This window comes from Bufo bufo, chromosome 5 (genome assembly GCF_905171765.1).
Source record: "Bufo bufo chromosome 5, aBufBuf1.1, whole genome shotgun sequence".
NCBI classification, from domain to species: Eukaryota; Metazoa; Chordata; class Amphibia; order Anura; family Bufonidae; genus Bufo; species Bufo bufo.
This window is the reverse complement of record NC_053393.1, coordinates 516,536,993-516,556,288: the sequence shown is the minus strand read 5'-3', so window position 1 is coordinate 516,556,288 and position 19,296 is coordinate 516,536,993. Positions and strand designations below refer to the sequence as shown.

Below are 19,296 nucleotides of genomic sequence, written 5' to 3'. Positions count from 1 at the left end.
GCCATGGCAGTGGTAAATTTGAGTCAAAATATTTTAATTTTTATTTATAAAAAAAAAATACAAAATTTACCAAAAATTTAGAAAAATTCGCAATTTTCAAAATTTCTATTTCTCTGCTTTTAAAACTGATAGTGATTAGAGTTGAGCAGACACCTGGCTGTTACGGAGACATGGTTTAATGAAAGAAATGACTGGGACATAACCATACCAGGGTACTCTTTATACAGAAGAGACAGAGAAGGCAAGAAAGGAGGAGGAGTGGCCCTGTATGTGAAAGATAGCATTAAATCTAACCTAATACAAGTTGGTGAGGCCAACATAGAGTCAGTTTGGGTTACGTTGCAGTTTGCTAACCATGCAGTAACTCGTGTAGGTGTGATATATAGACCACCTGGTCAAGTTAAAGAACTAGATGATCTACTAGTTGAAGAAATAGCTAAAATGACAATGAAAGGAGAAGTTATCATTATGGGAGATTTCAATCTCCCAGATATAAACTGGAAAACCAAAATAGCAAGTTCTACCAGGAGTACAGATATTCTAAATTCCCTACTGGGGTTATCTCTACAACAAGTGGTTGAGGAGCCAACCCGGAGGGAGGCCATTTTGGATTTGGTATTCACAAACGGGGATTCGGTATATGATGTCATTGTAGGTGAAACCTTGGGAACTAGTGATCACCAGTCAGTGTGGTTTAATATAAGAACTGTGAAAGAGTCCCACCACACAAAAACAAAAGTTTTAGATTTTAGAAAAACAGACTTTTCAAAAATGAAATTAGTCATAAATGAGTCCTTATCAGACTGGAACGGATTACATGGAGTCCAGGAGAAATGGGACTACTTAAAAGGTGCATTATTGAAGGCAACAGAAAATTGCATTAGACTTGTCAGTAAAAGCAAAAAAAGGAGGAGACCACTGTGGTACTCAGCAGAAGTGGCCCAAATCATTAAAAATAAAAAGCTAGCATTTTGTAATTATAAAAAAACCCAGAGCAATGAAGATAAGGAAATCTACAAGATTAGGCAGAGAGAGGCCAAGCAAGTTATAAGAACTTCTAAAGCGCAGGCAGAAGAAAAACTAGCTCAGTCTATGAAAAAAGGGGATAAGACATTCTTCAGATATATAAATGAAAAAAGGAAATTAAAACAAGGAATAACTAAATTAAAAACAAAGGACGGAAGGTATGTAGAAGAGAATAAAGGGCTAGCCGACTGCCTTAATGAATACTTCTGTTCAGTTTTTACAAAAGAAAAAGGAGAAGGACCTCCACTAGAAAGAATGACTAATAAATCGTTTGATGCATGTATCTTTACAGAGGAAGATGTTCTAAGTTTGCTGTCTAAGGTGAAGACAAATAAGTCACAGGGGCCTGATGAGATACACCCAAAATTATTAAAAGAGCTTAGTGGTGAGCTGGCAAAACCGTTAACAGATTTATTTAACCAATCATTAGTAACAGGAGTCGTCCCGGAAGATTGGAAATTGGCGTGGTAATGTCGTGCCCATTCACAAGAAAGGTAGTAGGGAGGAATCGAGCAACTATAGACCAGTGAGTCTGACATCAATAGTAGGCAAATTAATGGAAACCCTATTAAAGGATAGGATTGTGGAACATCTAAAATCCCATGGATTGCAAGATGAAAAACAACATGGGTTTACTTCAGGGAGATCATGTCAAACAAATCTTATAGATTTTTTTGACTGGGTGAATAAAATAATAGACGGTGGAGGTGCAGTAGACATCGCATATCTAGATTTTAGTAAGGCTTTTGACACTGTCCCACATAGAAGACTTATCAATAAACTGCAGTCATTGAGCATGGACTCCCATATTGTTGAGTGGATTAGGCAGTGGCTGAGTGACAGACAACAGAGGGTGGTAGTCAATGGAGAACATTCAAAACAAGGTCATGTTACCAGTGGGGTTCCACAGGGATCTGTACTGGGACCGATTTTGTTTAATATCTTCATAAGTGATATTGCAAAAGGCCTCGCTGGTAAGGTTTGTCTTTTTGCTGATGACACAAAGATAGGTAACAGGGTTGATGTTCCTGGAGGGAAACGCCAAATGGAAAAGGATTTAGGAAAACTAGAAGAATGGTCAGAACTCTGGAAACTGAAATTTAATGTGGATAAGTGCAAGATAATGCACCTGGGGCGTAAAAACCCAAGGGCAGAATATAGAATATTTGACACAGTCCTGACCTCAGTATCTGAGGAAAGGGATTTAGGAGTAATTATTTCAGAAGACTTAAAGGTGGGAAGACAATGTAATAGAGCAGCACGAAATGCCAGCAGAATGCTTGGATGTATAGGGAGAGATATAAGCAGTAGAAAGAGTGAAGTGCTTATGCCGCTGTACAGAACACTGGTGAGACCTCACTTGGAGTATTGTGCGCAGTATTGGAGGCCATATCTCCAGAAGGATATAGATACTCTAGAGAGAGTTCAGAGAAGAGCTACTAAACTAGTACATGGATTGCAGGATAAAACTTACCAGGAAAGGTTAAAGGACCTTAATATGTATAGCTTGAAAGAAAGAAGAGACAGAGGGGATATGATAGAAACTTTTAAATACATAAAGGGAATCAACTCGGTAAAGGAAGAGAGCATATTTAAAAGAAGAAAAACTACCACAAGAGGACACAGTTTTAAATTAGAGGGGCAAAGGTTTAAAAGTAATATAAGGAAGTATTACTTTACTGAGAGAGTAGTGGATGCATGGAATAGCCTTCCTGCAGAAGTGGTAGCTGCAAATACAGTGAAGGGGTTTAAGCATGCATGGGATAGGCACAAGGCCATCCTTCATATAAGATAGGGCCGGGGGCTATCCATAGTATTCAGTATATTGGGCAGACTAGATGGGCCAAATGGTTCTTATCTGCCGACACATTCTATGTTCTATGTTCTATGTTCTATGGATGTTCAGGTTCGACGGGTTCGGCTGACGTGTTTTTTTAAGAGCAGCTGTCATCATACTGTCTGATAGAGTAGGTCATTGTGACTTAACTGAGCCCTTTTCCTCTGCAATCGGTATTAGCGATGCAGAGAAATTCATACTTATATGTAAATGAGGTGCTCAGAGCATCAAGACCCTACCCCCTCGGAGCACTGCTTCACCTCCTCCTCTCTCTGTTGCCACTACCCCTCCTGATGAGATTGACAGGGCCAGGCATTCTTACTGCTCCGATGCCTGGCTATGAAATCTCATGCACTGGTGGCAGTACCATTGGCACAAGTGCAGTGACCTTAAAGTGGGATGGTGACAGGTGCACAGATATTACAAAATGTGCAGATTTGTATGCCCACGTATATAACTGCTTCTTCATTTCCTTCTTTTTATTTCATTTTCCTAGGACTTTGGAATGACATAAATTGTGGGTATTCTATAGCATTTATCTGTGAAAGGACAACCAGTTCCATCCATGCAACATTTCCCCCGACTGTTCCTGCCCCAGAAGGTGGATGTCCATCTGGTTGGCTTTCATTTGGACAAATGGTAATTTTGCAGGGTATAGAATGTAGAACATACTACAAAAGTAACTTGTATACCCAGCTCCAGATGTGTAGTAGGACATCATACTTAGGCCTCATGCACACGACCGTATTTTTTTGCGGTCCGCAAAACGGGGTTCCGTTTTTCCGTGATCCGTGACCGTTTTTTCGTCCGTGGGTCTTCCTTGATTTTTGGAGGATCCACGGACATGAAAAAAAAGTCGTTTTGGTGTCCGCCTGGCCGTGCGGAGCCAAACGGATCCGTCCTGAATTACAATGCAAGTCAATGGGGACGTCCGTTTGACGTTGACACAATATGGTGCAATTTCAAACGGATCCGTCCCCCATTGACTTTCAATGTAAAGTCAGGAGTTAATATACCATAGGATCAGAGTTTTCTCCAATCCGATGGTATATTTTAAGTTGAAGCGTCCCCATCACCATGGGAACGCCTCTATGTTAGAATATACCATCGGATTTGAGTTACATCGTGAAACTCAAATCCGACAGTATATTCTAACACAGAGGCGTTCCCATAGTGATGGGGACGCTTCAGGTTAGAATATACTGAAAGAACTGTGTACATGACTGCCCCCTGCTGCCTGGCAGGTGCTGCCAGGCAGCAGGGGGCAGCCCCCCCCTGTAGTTAACACATTGGTGGCCAGTGTGGCCGGCCCCCCCCTCCCTCCCCTGTAGTTAACTCATTGGTGGCCAGTGCGGCCGGCCCCCCCTCCCCTGTAGTTAACTCATTGGTGGCCAGTGGGCCCGCCCTCCCCTGTAGTTAACTCATTGGTGGCCAGTGGGCCCCCCCCTCTCCTGTAGTTAACTCATTGGTGGCCAGTGGGCCCCCCCCCTGTAGTTAACTCATTGGTGGCCAGTGGGCCCCCCCCTCCCCTGTAGTTAACTCATTGGTGGCCAGTGGGCCCCCCCCTCCCCTGTAGTTAACTCGTTGGTGGCCAGTGGGCCTTCTCCCCTCCCTCCCCCTCCTAATTAAAATCTCCCCCCTATCATTGGTGGCAGCGGAGAGTACCGATCGGAGTCCCAGTTTAATTGCTGGGGCTCCGATTGGTAACCATGGCAACCAGGACGCTACTGCAGTCCCGGTTGCCATGGTTACTTAGCAATTTGTAGAACCATTATACTTACCTGCGAGCTGCGATGTTTGCGTCCGGCCGGGAGCTCCTCCTACTGGTAAGTGACAGGTCATGTCACTTAGCAGTAGGAGGAGCTCCCGTTGTCCGTCAAAAAAATAGGACAGGTCTTATTTTTTTGACGGACAGGATACACGGATCACGGTCTCGGCTGCAAAACGGTGCATTTTCCGATTTTTCCACTGACCCATTGAAAGTCAATGGGTCCGCGAAAAAAAAACGGAAAACGGCACAACGGCCACGGATGCACACAACGGTCGTGTGCATGAGGCCTTAATATGATGTCCCTAATGCCCTAATAAAACTCTTTCTAATATACTTTATTAATGGATTTTCTGTTTTTTTTAGTCTTCCCTGTGCGCTTAAGACTGCTCAGTGGTGTATGGAGTACGGGCCGTAGACACTTTATGAATGGGGCTGTAGTAAACACATATTGCTGCTCCTGCCCGTACGCACTGCAGCCCAATTCATAAATGTCATGCCCGTACACCGCTGAGCAACTGCTTTAGGTAGGGAAAAGTGTCATACAAATGCAAAATTCATTAATAAAGTATATTAGAAAAACTATTATTAGGGCATTAGGGACATAATATTAAAATTTTAGTCAAAGGTTTAGTTACTCTTTAAGGCTATTGAACGGCTTGTCTAAGATTTTTAATTTTCTTGGGCAACCCCTTTAAGCAGTCTCTAAGTAGTGTTGGAGCCTTAGAGGTTGCCTGGTACTTTAATACCGATGGATTTTCCCTAGTATAGGCCATCAATATCAGGTCTGTCAACGTCCAACAAGGTCATCAATATCATTAACCCAGAAAGCCCCTTTAACCCTTAACTTTGCCTGCGAAAAATAGTCACAGTCACCTTCACATACCTTTACTCCCCCATCTGTAGCCATGTGATAGGTAATAAATTTATGATCACCAGGGTACCCATTCCTGGGACCCCCACAATCAGGGGTCCTGAGTTTGAAAACAGCGGTGGTCCTATGGGACTGACAGAAACAGAATAAGTACTGTATAATCACAGGGCTTAATGCAGAACTGATTGGGTTATTGAGTACTTATTAGATTGATAGCCAATTCTATGGGTACCCAGGACCACCACAGTTTATACCGTTACATCATACAGGCACTATTGTGTATAGGTGGCACTCCTGACCACCAAACCTATTCCTATGGCTGTGTCTTTATTATTATGTTGATCCTGTGTTTAAATGAGTATTCCGAGTGTTGTACTGATGACTTATCCTCAGGGTAGGTCATCAGTACCGGATCAATGGGAGTCCGACTCCCAGCACCCCCACCGATCAGTTGTTTGAAAAGGTAATGGCTCTGTGGCCTCCTCCTAGGCCGGTGACATCACGTTCATCGGTGAATGCGTCTGAGCTGCAATATCACGCACAGCCACTATACAATGTATGGCTTTTATGCTGCGAGAAGGCTGTGGAGCACCGTGGCCTCCTCAAACAGTTGATCGGCAGGAGTTTAGTGTGTCGAACCCCCATTGATCACATGCTGGTGACCTAGCCTGAGGACAGGTCATCAGTATAAAACACTCAGAAAACCCTTTTAACAAGAATAATATTGAGTTGTACAGATAATAGATGGTTATTGGCATGTTCTGTGTACCTAATGCAAGGTAACCAAAAGTAGACTTCAAATGATACCTCATGGCTTTATTCCTATATTTAGCTTGTATTACACATTTTTATCTAATTCATTTCACATAAGATAAAACTGTAACTGAATTCTGTTAATATACTGTATTTCAGTGTTATGGAATATTTGGCACAGAAGAAGGTGAAGCCGTTCACTGGGATAATGCCAGACGCGAATGTCAGTCCTTGGGAGGAAAGTTGGTCACCATAAATGATGATCTGGTACAATGTAAGTCATGTATAGCTTACTATCGTATTGTTGTAAATCTTAAAAGGGTTTTCCAGGACTATAACATTGATAATCTATCCTTAGGACACTGTAGGTCATTAGTGGTTGATTGGTGGGGTCCAACACCTAGGACCATGCCAGTCATGAGTAGTGATGAGCGACAGGGGCTATATTCGAATTTGCAATATTTCACGAATATTTGGATGAATATTCGTCATATATTCGCGAATTCGAGATTATTTTCTTGATTACGAAAAATTGGCAATGTAATATTCATGGTATGCGCACGAAATACAGGCGTGGGTCACTTTTGCTACATTTTCCAAGCTGCTAGAGGTTTCCTGAGCCTGGAGAAAATGGTTGGCACGGCAAAACATTAAAAATGGCTTTATATGCAGATAGAGTGCTCCAATATATTCGCGATTGTGCTAATCGGCACTAATGATGCGAATATATGGGCGCAATACGTGAAACTTAACATTTTAACAGGTCTGCATGTATGTATGGACAGCAGAACCTATCACACCACCTAACACCCTGCACTGCAACAGCTACACTATATCAGGATATAACCTACACTGACTACCTCCCACTAACTATCTGTATTATATATAAGCTAATTAATTATCTAATGTAATGAGTGGAATGCACAGAGCACAGCAATGACACTGCTCTCTCTCTCAGAACTTTAAAAAACTGTAGAAAATGGCTGCTGGGGAGGTTCTTATATAGTAAGGGGTAGGCAACTTTCCTATTGGTTGCTAGGGATGTTGCTAAGCTCAGACAAAGACATTGCAGCCTTCTCATTGGCCCACAAGCAAGAAGGGAGGTTACTGATTAAAAAAAATTCTAGAATATTCGAAATTACGAATATACTGTATATCACTATATTTGAAATATTCGCGAATTCTCGAAATGCCGATGTTCGCGATTAATATTCGCCATTCGAATATTCGCGCCCAACACTAGTCATGAGAATAAAGTGATCACTGTGGCCGCCTCATTGCTTCAGTGGGCATAGCAACCAATCCTTATGTTGGGCTGTGCCTGGTACTGCCACATTCAGAATGTACTCTTTACAGTTAGGCCTCTTTCACACGGGCGTTGCGGGAAAATGTGCGGGTGCGTTGCGGAAACACCCGCGATTTTTCCGCGCAAGTGCAAAACATTGTAATGCGTTTTGCACTCGCGTGAGAAAAATCACGCATGTTTGGTACCCAAACCCGAACTTCTTCACAGAAGTTCAGGTTTGGGTTAGGTGTTGTGTAGATGTTATTATTTTCCCTTATAACATGGTTATAAGGGAAAATAATAGCATTCTGAATACAGAATGCTTAGTAGGTGATCAATTGAGGGTTAAAAAAAAATAAAAAAATTAACTCACCTTCTCCTCTTGTTCGCGTAGTTCCCGGTCTCTTCTTTACTTCTTTAATGATGAGCTGTGGGCTAAAGGACCTTTGGTGACGTCAGATCACATGCTCCAATCACATGGTCCATCACCGTGGTAATGGACCATGTGATTGGAGCATGTGATCTGACGTCACCAAAGGTCCTAGCCTATAGTTGATCTTTTAAGAAGTAAAGAAGAGACCGGGAACTACGCGAACAAGAGGAGAAGGTGAGTTAATTTTTTTATTTTTTTTTAACCCTCAATTGATCACCTACTAAGCATTCTGTATTCAGAATGCTATTATTTTCCCTTATAACCATGTAAGACTGTCACCTAGCAACCATGCGTGAAAATTGCACCGCATCCGCACTTGCTTGCGGATGCTTGCGATTTTCACGCAACCCCATTCACTTCTATGGGGCCTGCGTTGCGTGAAAAACGCAGAATATAGAGCATGCTGCGATTTTCACGCAACGCACAAGTGATGCGTGAAAATCACCGCTCATGTGAACAGCCCCATAGAAATGAATGGGTCGGTATTCAGTGCGGGTGCAATGCGTTCACCTCACGCATCGCATCCGCGCGGAATACCCGCCTGTGTGAAAGGGGCCTTACAGTCTCACGCCTCCATAAGTTTCACCTATAAGTGCCAGAAACTGTGCCCTCATAACTGACAGATGGCCGCAGTGCCCACAGGTAGGCAATATTTTGTCAACGTGGTTTGGTTCATGAGTATGGTTATGTATATACTGTTTGGTGCACACACAAATGGATGCTCAGTAATGCTGCCAAACTATACACAATACCTAGAACCACCATATGGATGCTCAATAATGCTGCCATCCTGTGTATAACTAAAGGCTACTTTCACATTTGCGTTGTTGTTTTCCGGTATCAAGATCCGGCAGAGGATCTCAATACCGGGAAAAAAAAAACTTTTCTGTTTAGCCCTCATGCATTCTGAATGGAAAGCTGCATCAGGATGTCTTCCATTCTGTCAGCATTCCGTTTTGTGACCGCTGCAAGCTGCGGTTTTGTGTCCAGTCATAAAAACTGAAAAGTAAATAAATACCAGATCCATTTTTTCCCCGTTTTTATTTCACACAATGTGCAAAATCAAAACGGATCCGTTTAATTCCGGTATTGAGATCCTCTGCTGGATCTCAATACCGGAATTAGCAACGCAAGTGTGAAAGTCGCCTAACACACCTATATAAAGACAGACAGAGTAGATAACAGCACAAGAATACCCCCTAAATAGTGCCACCATAGCCAGAGGAATGCTCCCTGTAAAGATCAGTATAAACAGGCTGTACCAGCTGAGTGCCACCTATACACAATAGTGCCTGTATGATGGAACGGTATAAACTGTGGTGGTCCTGGGTAGTAGAATTGGCTATCAATCTAATAAGTACTCAATAACCCAATCAGTTCTGCATTAAGCCCTGTGATTATACAGTACTTATTCTGTTTCTGTCAGTCCCATAGGACCACCGCTGTTTTCAAACTCAGGGCCCCTGATTGGGGGGGTCCCAGGAATGGGTACCCTGGTGATCATAAATGTATTACCTATCACATGGATAGGTGATACATGTCCTTTGTGGTGAAAACCCCTGTAATCTTAGAACTTTCATTACCTTAGACAGCCAGAGATACTGGGCAGTAAAGGGGTTGTCTCACTTCAGCAAATGGCATTTATCCTGTAGAGAAAGTTAATACAAGTCACTTACTAATGTATTGTGATTCTCCATATTGCCTCCTTTGCTGGCTGGATACATTTTTCCATCACATTATACACTGCTTGTTTCCATGGTTACGACCACCCTGCAATCTATCACTGGTGGTCGTGCTTGCACATTGTAGGAAAAAGAACTGGCCTCTCTGGTGGCCGGGACTGTGGGAGCAAACATAGGCTGGTGCTTTTTCCAATAGTGTGTAAGCATGTCCATCCCTGCTGGATTGCAGGGTGGTCGTAACCATGAAAACAAGCAGTAATATGTGATGGAAAAATGAATCCAGCCAGCAAAGGAGGCAATATGGACAAATACAATACATTAGTAAGTGCCTCGTATGAACCCCTTAGGGACCGGGCTCATTTTCACCTTAAGGACCAGGCCATTTTTTGCAAATCTGACCAGTGTCACTTTATGTGGTGATAACTTTAAAACGCTTTGACTTATCCAGGCCATTCTGAGACAGTTTTTTAGTCACATATTGTACTTCATGACACTGGTAAAATGGAGTAAAAAAAAAAATTCATTTTTATTTATAAAAAAATACCAAATTTACCCAAAATTTTGAAAAATTTGCTAATTTTTAAGTTTCAATTTCTCTACTTCTATAATAAATAGTAATACCTCCAAAAACAGTTATTACTTTACATTCCCCATATGTCTACTTCATGTTTGGATCATTTTGGGAATAATATTTTATTTTTTGGGGATGTTACAAGGCTTAGAAGCAAATCTTGAAATTTTTCAGAAATTTTCAAAAACCCACTTTTTAAGGACCAGTTCAGGTCTGAAGTCACTTTGTGAGGCTTACATAATAGAAAACACCAAAAAAATGACCCCATTCTAGAAACTACGGCAGAGTGCAGAAGGAAAGGAATGCCATGCGGTTTTTGGAAGGCAGATTTTGCGGGACTGGTTTTTTGACACCATGTCCCATTTGAAGCCCCCCTGGTGCACCCCTAGAGTAGAAACTCCAAAAAAGTGACCCCATTTTAGAAACTACACCCCTCAAGGTATTCAAAACAGATTTTTACTAACTTTGTTAACCCTTTAGGTGTTCCACAAGAATTAATGGAAAATAGAGATACAATTTCAGAATTTCACTTTTTTGGCAGATTTTCCATTTTAATATTTTTTTCCAGTTACAAAGCAAGGGTTAACAGCCAAACAAAACTCAATATTTATGGCCCTGATTCTGTAGTTTACAGAAACACCCCATATGTGGTCGTAAACTGCTGTACGGGCACACGGCAGGGCGCAGAAGGAAAGGAATGCCATGCGGTTTTTGGAAGGCAGATTTTGCGGGACTGGTTTTTTGACACCATGTCCCATTTGAAGCCCCCCTGGTGCACCCCTAGAGTAGAAACTCCAAAAAAGTGACCCCATTTTAGAAACTACGGGATAGGGTGGCAGTTTTGCTGGTACTAGTTTAGGGTACATATGATTTTTGGTTGCTCTATATTACACTTTTTGTGAGGCAAGATAACAAGAAATAGCTGTTTTGGCACAGTTTTTTTTTGTTATTTACAACATTCATCTGACAGGTTAGATCATGTGGTATTTTTATAGAGCAGGTTGTCCTAATATGTATACTTTTTTTATTTATGTAAGTTTTACACAATGATTTCATTTTTGAAACAAAAAAAATCATATTTTAGTGTTTCCATAGTCTGAGAGCTATAGTTTTTGGGCGATTATCTTGGGTACGGAATGACTTTTTGATCGCTTCCTATTGCACTTTTTGTGATATAAGGTGACAAAAAATGGCTTATTTTACACTTTTTTTTTTTTTTTTACGGTGTTCACCTGAGGGGTTAGGTCATGTGATATTTTTATAGAGCAGGTTATTACGGACGCGGCTATACCTAATATGTATACTTTTTTTTATTTATGTAAGTTTTACACAATAATATCATTTTTGAAACCAAAAAAAAAATCATGTTTTAGTGTCTCAATAGTCTGAGTGCCATAGTTTTTTCAGTTTTTGGGCGATTATCTTAGGTAGGGTCTTATTTTTTGCAGGATGAGATGACGTTTAGATTGGCACTATTTTGGGGTGCATATGACTTTTTCATCGCTTGCTACACTTTTTGTGATGTAAGGTGACAAAAAATGGCTTTTTTTACACCGTTTTTATTATTATTATTTTTTTACGGTTTTCACCTGAGGGGTTAGGTCATGTTATATTTTTATAGAGCTGGTTATTACGGACACGGCGATACCTAATATGTATACTTTTTTAAATTTACTTAAGTTTTACACAATAACAGCTTTTTTAAAACAAAAAAAATGATGTTTTAGTGTCTCCATATTCTGAGCCATAGTTTTTTCGTTTTTTGGGTGATTGTCTTAGGTAGGGGCTCATTTTTTGCGGGATGAGGTGACGGTTAGATTGGTACTATTTTGGTGGGCATACGCCTTTTTGATCGCTTACTGTTGTACTTTTTGTGATGTAAGGTGACAAACAATGGTTTATTTAGCACAGTTTTTATTTTTTATGGTGTTCATCTGAGGGGTTAGGTCATGTGATATGTTTATAGAGCCGGTCGATACGGACGCGGCGATACCTAATATGTCTACTTTTTTTTTCCACTATTTTTCACCAATTTTTTTTTACTTTATTTGGGGGAAATTATGTTTTTTTTTTTAAATTTTACTTGAAACTTTTAATTTTTGGGGGGAAAACTTTATTTTTTAACTTTTTTTCAAACTTTTTTTCTTGTCCCACTTTGGGACTTCAACTTTTGGGGTCTGATCCCCTTTACAATGCATTCCAATACTTCTGTATTGGAATGCATTGGCTGTATGAGTAATACTGTGTGTATTACTCATACAGCTACCGGCCTGTGAGATCCAGGGGGCTGGATCTCACAGGCTCGTCATCTACAGCCGCACGGGGACCCGATGGCACCGCCGCAACATGTAAAAGCCGCAAACCGCAGGTCTGAATTGACCTGCGGTTTGCGGCGATCGCTGACACAGGGGAGTCACCCCGCGCATTGTCCCCAGGTGCCTGCTCAATGATTTGAGCAGGCACCTTGTTCCAATCACCGCCCGCCGCACGGCGGTGATCGGAAATACATAGTACGTACAGGTACGCCCTGTGTCCTTAAGTACCAGGACATCAGGGCGTACCTGTACGCCCTATGTCCCAAACAGGTTAAAGGGGTATTCTCATCTGAGACAATGGGAGCATGTCACTAGGATATGCCCCCATTGTCTGATAGGTGCGGGTCCCACCGATAGGACCTATATTGAGAGCGGAGCGGGAAAAGTGGTGGCTGGAGGCTTCCTTTTTAGGCCACCACCAAGCTTTCTCCTTATAGAAGTGAATGGGACGCACCGCGCATGACTGTCCACCGCTCCCATTCACTTCTATGGGCCCGGCAGAAATAACCGAGCCAGTGCTCAGCTATTTTCGGCGGCTCCATAGAAATGATGGGAGGGTGACTGTGCATGCGCAGTGAGACTTCCACCACTTTCAGGTCTCCGTTTAGAAGATAGGTGCGAGTCTCAGTGGTGGGACCTGCACCTATCAGAAAATAGGGTCATATCCTAGAGATATGCCCAATTGTCTCAGATGAGCCAACCCCTTTAACTTTCTCTACATTCTTTAAGCTCTTAGCCATTCTAGACACACATTTTGCTGTCTTCATTGTGGGCACCAACAGAGTTTTAACATCTTAAGTACACCTTAAAGTGGACCTGTCACCTCTCCTGACATGTCTCTTTTAGCAACTACTTGTGCAGTACCCCACACAAGGGGTATCTGCAACTGTTTGTTTTGTTATGTTATGTAATGTACACCCAGCATGACATGGAATGGTTGTCAGGACAGAGTTAATCACCCTGTTCCTCCCCTCTTGGTAGGAGTAGGCTGGTTCTACTTCCTGGCAGGAGGCAGAGTTCTAGCCTAGATGGTGAGGAGGAAAGAATAACATGCTCCCGCACCAAGGGTCTTAGGGACCAGGATTTGATCCAATTCTCCTATGAGACCACTACTCGAGGGATATTAACAGAATCACAGTGGCTTTTCTGAAAAGCTACAACATTTATAATCAGCAAAGTGACCAGTAAGCAACACCTATATAGACCCTGCTGCAGGTTAGGGTCTATGGCTCAGACATCCACCCCCTACATTACATCCAGGCCAGACCACCTCAAAGCCTGCATTACTGCACAGTCTGACACTGGCAGCACTGATAGGATGGTGTCAGACTGTACAGAGACACCCCCACTACCCAACTGATAACAATCTGAACCTTCATTGCAAACTGCTAGCAATTCATTCATAACTTTTAGCAGGAATAATAAAGGAATTGCACAACATAGATTCATAAGAATAGATGCTCCAGAATTATTACATGGGGAATGTAAGTAGTACTAAAAAAGACGTGTCAGGAATGATCCTCTGTAAAAGGGTTTTCCAAGACTTCAGAACTGATGATCTATCCTCAGGATAGGTCATCAGTATCTGACCGGTGGGGGTCCGACACCTGGAACCCCCGAGGATCAGCTGGGAAGGCACTGGTGCTCCTGTGAGTGCCGCAGTCTTCTCCGTGCTCACCAAGCACAGTGCCGTACATTGTATAGTGGTTGTGCTTGATATCGCACTCAGCCCCTTTCACTTAAACGGAGCTGAGCTGCGCCTAGGACACCTAACAGATAAACGTGTCGTCACTGGCATAGGAAAAAAACGGAGAAAGCAGCACCACTCGCTGACAGCTCCGCTGCCTTCTCTAACAGCTGATCGGCGGGGGTCCCAGGTGTCAGACCCCCACCGATTAGATACTAATGAGGATAGGTGATCAGTTCTAAAGTCTCCGAAAACCACTTTAAGGATGATGATCATTATTTCCTTTTATATCATTTTTTTTTAAATGTACAAAAAAAAGTTAGTTTTTCTCCACCTTTCTCCAAACGCCCGAAAATATATTATTAATTATAACTGCCCACTCTTCTGCAAGGTGGGAAAGGGTTAAAAATGCCAGCCCCCCCCCCCCCCCCCCCGTTTAGAGACTGGCTTGAGAAACTTAACCATAAGATCAGGATTGTTGCAGGAATTTTTCTAGGGTCCCAAGTTATTGCATAAGGCTACATTCACACGAGCGTGCCGTGTTTTGCAGTCTGTAAATTGCAGATTTGCAAAGCACAGATGCCGCCTGTGTGCGTTCTGCTATTTGCGGAACGGGCGGCCCATTATAGAAATGCCTAATATAGGACATGTTTTAATATTTTGTGTGGCTTGGATGAGGACCCAAACAACGGTCGTGTGCATGAGGCAATAGGCTACATTTTCCTATATGATGATTCATATATCATGTGTTTTATTCCAGCTTTTTTGATGTCTAATTTAAAAAATGTCAAGGTCGATGTCTGGATCGGATTAAACGACAAGAAGAAGAGATATAAGTTTGTTTGGACAGATCAAAGTGGAGTGCTTTATACAAACTGGGCCAAAGGTCATCCACGGGGTTACTGGTCTGTAAGTAATGTTTTTTTTTGTATGCAGTGTGCTGTAGAAGGTAGCATGGTGCCTTGCTGGAGTTGGTGGAGCTGCAGAGCATGGGTGTGGCAACGAGGGTGGTTGTAGTCCTCACGGTGGATAATACCTCTCCTGCTTGAGCTCCCTGGGCCGTGCAGTGAGTGGAAGTCGCACCCTTTCTTCCCTCAGAACACACCCTGGACTTTTGAGGTCTCCTGCCTGATGGTGGCTGGGATGACCTTGATGTTGGATGATTGGCAAGGTGCAGGGCAGGAGAGCAGGTGGAGGGCCAGCAGACGGATGGTTGAGTCAATGACCAGGTCCATTTGGTTGCAATAAAGATTCTCTTTACTGAATAGATGATAGGAGTCGCAGTACATATAGCAACAAAGGCACAGCCGCCCAGTGGTGACTGTGAATATGGCCATGGATATATAATATACAGAAATACAGTAAATATATATTTTACACAGAAATACATTCTTTTGCACTCTGCAGTGTACCGCCACACTGGAGCAGGCGCTGCAATAGTATTTGCGATCCTATTGCTTAGCTGTGCCTTTTGTGTGACATTATCTGAGTATGTAGTCTTCTTTTTTGCATATTTGCCATTTTTGTGTGGTACATTTCCCTATGCATCTGTTATCCCATTTATGTCTTGTGCTCCAGTATCAGTATGCTATAAGTACGTAGTAGATCTACTATGCATGAGCTTAGTTTCAATATTAACAGAACTCCACCATCATCACATCACCGGAACTCCACCGCCTTCAATGCCTCAACTTGGACATGCGCAGAAGGTATCCCTTTAAATACTGATGCTGCCATTACAAGTGCCTTGTATTAACTTTAGCTACATGAAGAATGCCATTTGCTGAAGTGAGACAACCCTTTTAAATAAAGTCAATGGACCAATAAGGGGGAGTTCATACTAGCATTGTGCTTTCCGTTATAGCATTCCGTTCAAATGCGATTTAAATGGAAAATAACAGAATTGCTATAATGGAACTCTTTAAAGACATTCCGTGTTCAGTGTGCAGTTTGACATTCAGCATAAACCATTCCTGTCTTCCAAATAAGAGGACTGTTTTATGTAGTCAAACTTGTTTATTGGTCAACAGGATTGTGAATTGGTAAAACTACAAGAATACAAATGGCTTGTATAAGTATAAGGCATAACATGTATCAGCAGAAAGCATAGAACAGCATGTATTATTACATTTGCATAACACTGGGCATATGTCCAAAACGGCTGCATATACAGTACAGACCAAAAGTTTGGACACACCTTCTCATTCAAAGAGTTTTCTTTATTTTCATGACTATGAAGGCATCAAAACACTGAATTAACACATGTGGAATTATATACATAACAAACAAGTGTGAAACAACTGAAAATATGTCATATTCTAGGTTCTTCAAAGTAGCCACCTTTTGCTTTGATTACTGCTTTGCACACTCTTGGCATTCTCTTGATGAGCTTCAAGAGGTAGTCCCCTGAAATGGTCTTCCAACAGTCTTGAAGGAGTTCCCAGAGATGCTTAGCACTTGTTGGCCCTTTTGCCTTCACTCTGCGGTCCAGCTCACCCCAAACCATCTCGATTGGGTTCAGGTCCGGTGACTGTGGAGGCCAGGTCATCTGGCGCAGCACCCCATCACTCTCCTTCATGGTCAAATAGCCCTTACTTTCAAAGTTTTCCCAATTTTTCGGCTGACTGACTGACCTTCATTTCTTAAAGTAATGATGGACACTCGTTTTTCTTTACTTAGCTGCTTTTTTCTTGCCATAATACAAATTCTAACAGTCTATTCAGTAGGACTATCAGCTGTGTATCCACCTGACTTCTCCTCAACGCCACTGATGGTCCCAACCCCATTTATAAGGCAAGAAATCCCACTTATTAAACCTGACAGGGCACACCTGTGAAGTGAAAACCATTTCAGGGGACTACCTCTTGAAGCTCATCAAGAGAATGCCAAGAGTGTGCAAAGCAGTAATCAAAGCAAAAGGTGGCTACTTTGAAGAACCTAGAATATGACATATTTTCAGTTGTTTCACACTTGTTTGTTATGTATATAATTCCACATGTGTTAATTCATAGTTTTGATGCCTTCAGTGTGAATCTACAATTTTCATAGTCATGCAAATAAAGAAAACTCTTTAAATGAGAAGGTGTGTCCAAACTTTTGGTCTGTACTGTACATAGATTGCATGGCTAGCTAATCCCTGAGTAACACTACAACTACTTGAATAGCTCTGCATAACATACTGTCCCTGAAAAAAAGGTAGATGTCACTAACCAGATATACTTGCACAAAGATGGTGGAGTTTAAGAAGGAGAACTGCATGGAACAGCTCTGCTGATGTCCTGTAGTCTGTATATAGACTGGAGACTGGCTTCTCCTTCCCAGAATGCCTTGCACTCCCCACAATGCCTAGCACCTCTCACAAAGCAGTAATCTTTATTAACAAGAAAATAAGGTGCAATACATTTTTACCACCGCTAGATGGTGCTGTTACCTAACTAATAACTACTGGAATACAGAAAGTGCAGCAGAATAAATTAGAAATGAAATAGACGTGAACTGAAATGAATCTCCTCCTGCTGGAGGCAGAACACTCCCCGTCTGGCGTCAACAGACGCCACCACTGAATCTTTCTTCTTAGCAACCTATCTTGGTCAGTGGTGGGACCAAGCTTTTCCAAAGTGTTGTCTTTGGAGACTATTTGGCTTTTGCTGAGGTAGTCTATTTATGTATCATGCGAATTATTATGTTCTTTGACCTTTTCAGATTAGGAGCGGTAAAGGCATGTTCTCATTGATGCCAAGTTACCTTTGCAGGGCTTCTGGCTTACAGGTAATGTCTGAGCTGTATGAACTACACAGGCTATAGCACAAAAGAGCAACATCCAGGTGGAGAACCTGTTAAAACGATGGGATTTGCATTGGTGGTTCAATGTCACTGTATGTAGAGTAGGCATCTGGGTCTACCGATTCAAATGTGTCGGATCCGATGTTGCAAGACGATGAACGGTACAGGAACGCAGGACCCGTAAACCATGTTGTGTCTTTAAGGTGGCTTGGTGAGACAGATCTAGTCGTATGGTCCGCAGGATTATGCTGTGTAGGTACGTAGTGCCACTGTTCAGGACAAGTATATCTCCTGATCCTTAGCACCCAATTGCAGACGTAGACGTAAAAACATCTGGGTTCGTGCAGATATATCCTAGGACTACCTTGCTGTCCGTATAAAACTCGACTTCTTCGATTTCTAGGTTCATTTCTGAAGTTAAAAGTTCAGCCAACTCAACTGCAAGCCCAGCAGCGCAGAGTTCCAGTCTGGGTATCGTGTGTTCATGGAGTGGCGCCAGTTTGGTCCGGTTAATGACAAATCCTATATGGCATTGTTCTATGACGTCAATGGTATTTAAGTATGCTACGACAGCAATTGCCTTGACTAAAGCATCGCAGAAGATATATAGTCTTTGCATCTTGACTTCAGTAGATGGCACGGAAGCATATGGTCGTGCCACATGAATGCTGGACAAAGCTTTGAGAGACTTCTTCCAACTTGTCCACAGGTCCTTTTGCTCCATGGGAAGCGGATCATTCCAATCAGACGTCTCTGTGGTGAAGTTTCTTAACATCATTTTACCTTGGATGGTAACAGGCGCTACGAATCCCAGAGGATCATATAAGCTGTTTATAGTGGACAGGACTCCTCTACGTGTAAAGGGCACGAGTAATGTGTCTGCCTTTAAGTCCCAGAGCAAACCGAGGCTCCGCTGCATTGGAAGGGAGTCGGTGCTAAGATCCAAGTCCTTTAGATCACTGGAATTATCTTGGGGTGTGAAGGCCTCCATTAACTCACAGCTGTTGGAGGCAATTTTGTGGAACCTCAAGTTGGCTAGAGCGAGCATCTCTTGAGCCCTTTTCAGGAGACTGATTGCGGTCTTGTTCGTGTGGATTTCAAGCAGTCGTCCACGTAGAAATCTTTTTCCACAAAGGATCTGACATCTGACCCATACTTTGCTTCACCCTCTCGGGCTGAATGCCTGAGACCGTAGATAGCGACTGCAGGGGAAGGACTGTTTCCGAAGATGTGCACTCTCATACGGTACTCTACAATGTCTTCATTGGGATCGTTGTTGTGG

General features: G+C 42.4%; 1 protein-coding gene across 1 annotated transcript in view; it reads left to right on the top strand.

The window, feature by feature from the left end:
• LOC121002869 (macrophage mannose receptor 1-like) overlaps positions 1 to 19,296 on the top strand; it is a 300,143-nt gene that overhangs the window by 187,891 nt on the left and 92,956 nt on the right. Inside the window, exons 16-18 of the mRNA XM_040434498.1 lie at positions 3,360 to 3,502; positions 6,418 to 6,532; positions 14,992 to 15,140. Of these exons, the coding sequence (XP_040290432.1) occupies positions 3,360 to 3,502; positions 6,418 to 6,532; positions 14,992 to 15,140 (407 nt within the window). The remainder of the gene's footprint in view (positions 1 to 3,359; positions 3,503 to 6,417; positions 6,533 to 14,991; positions 15,141 to 19,296) is intronic.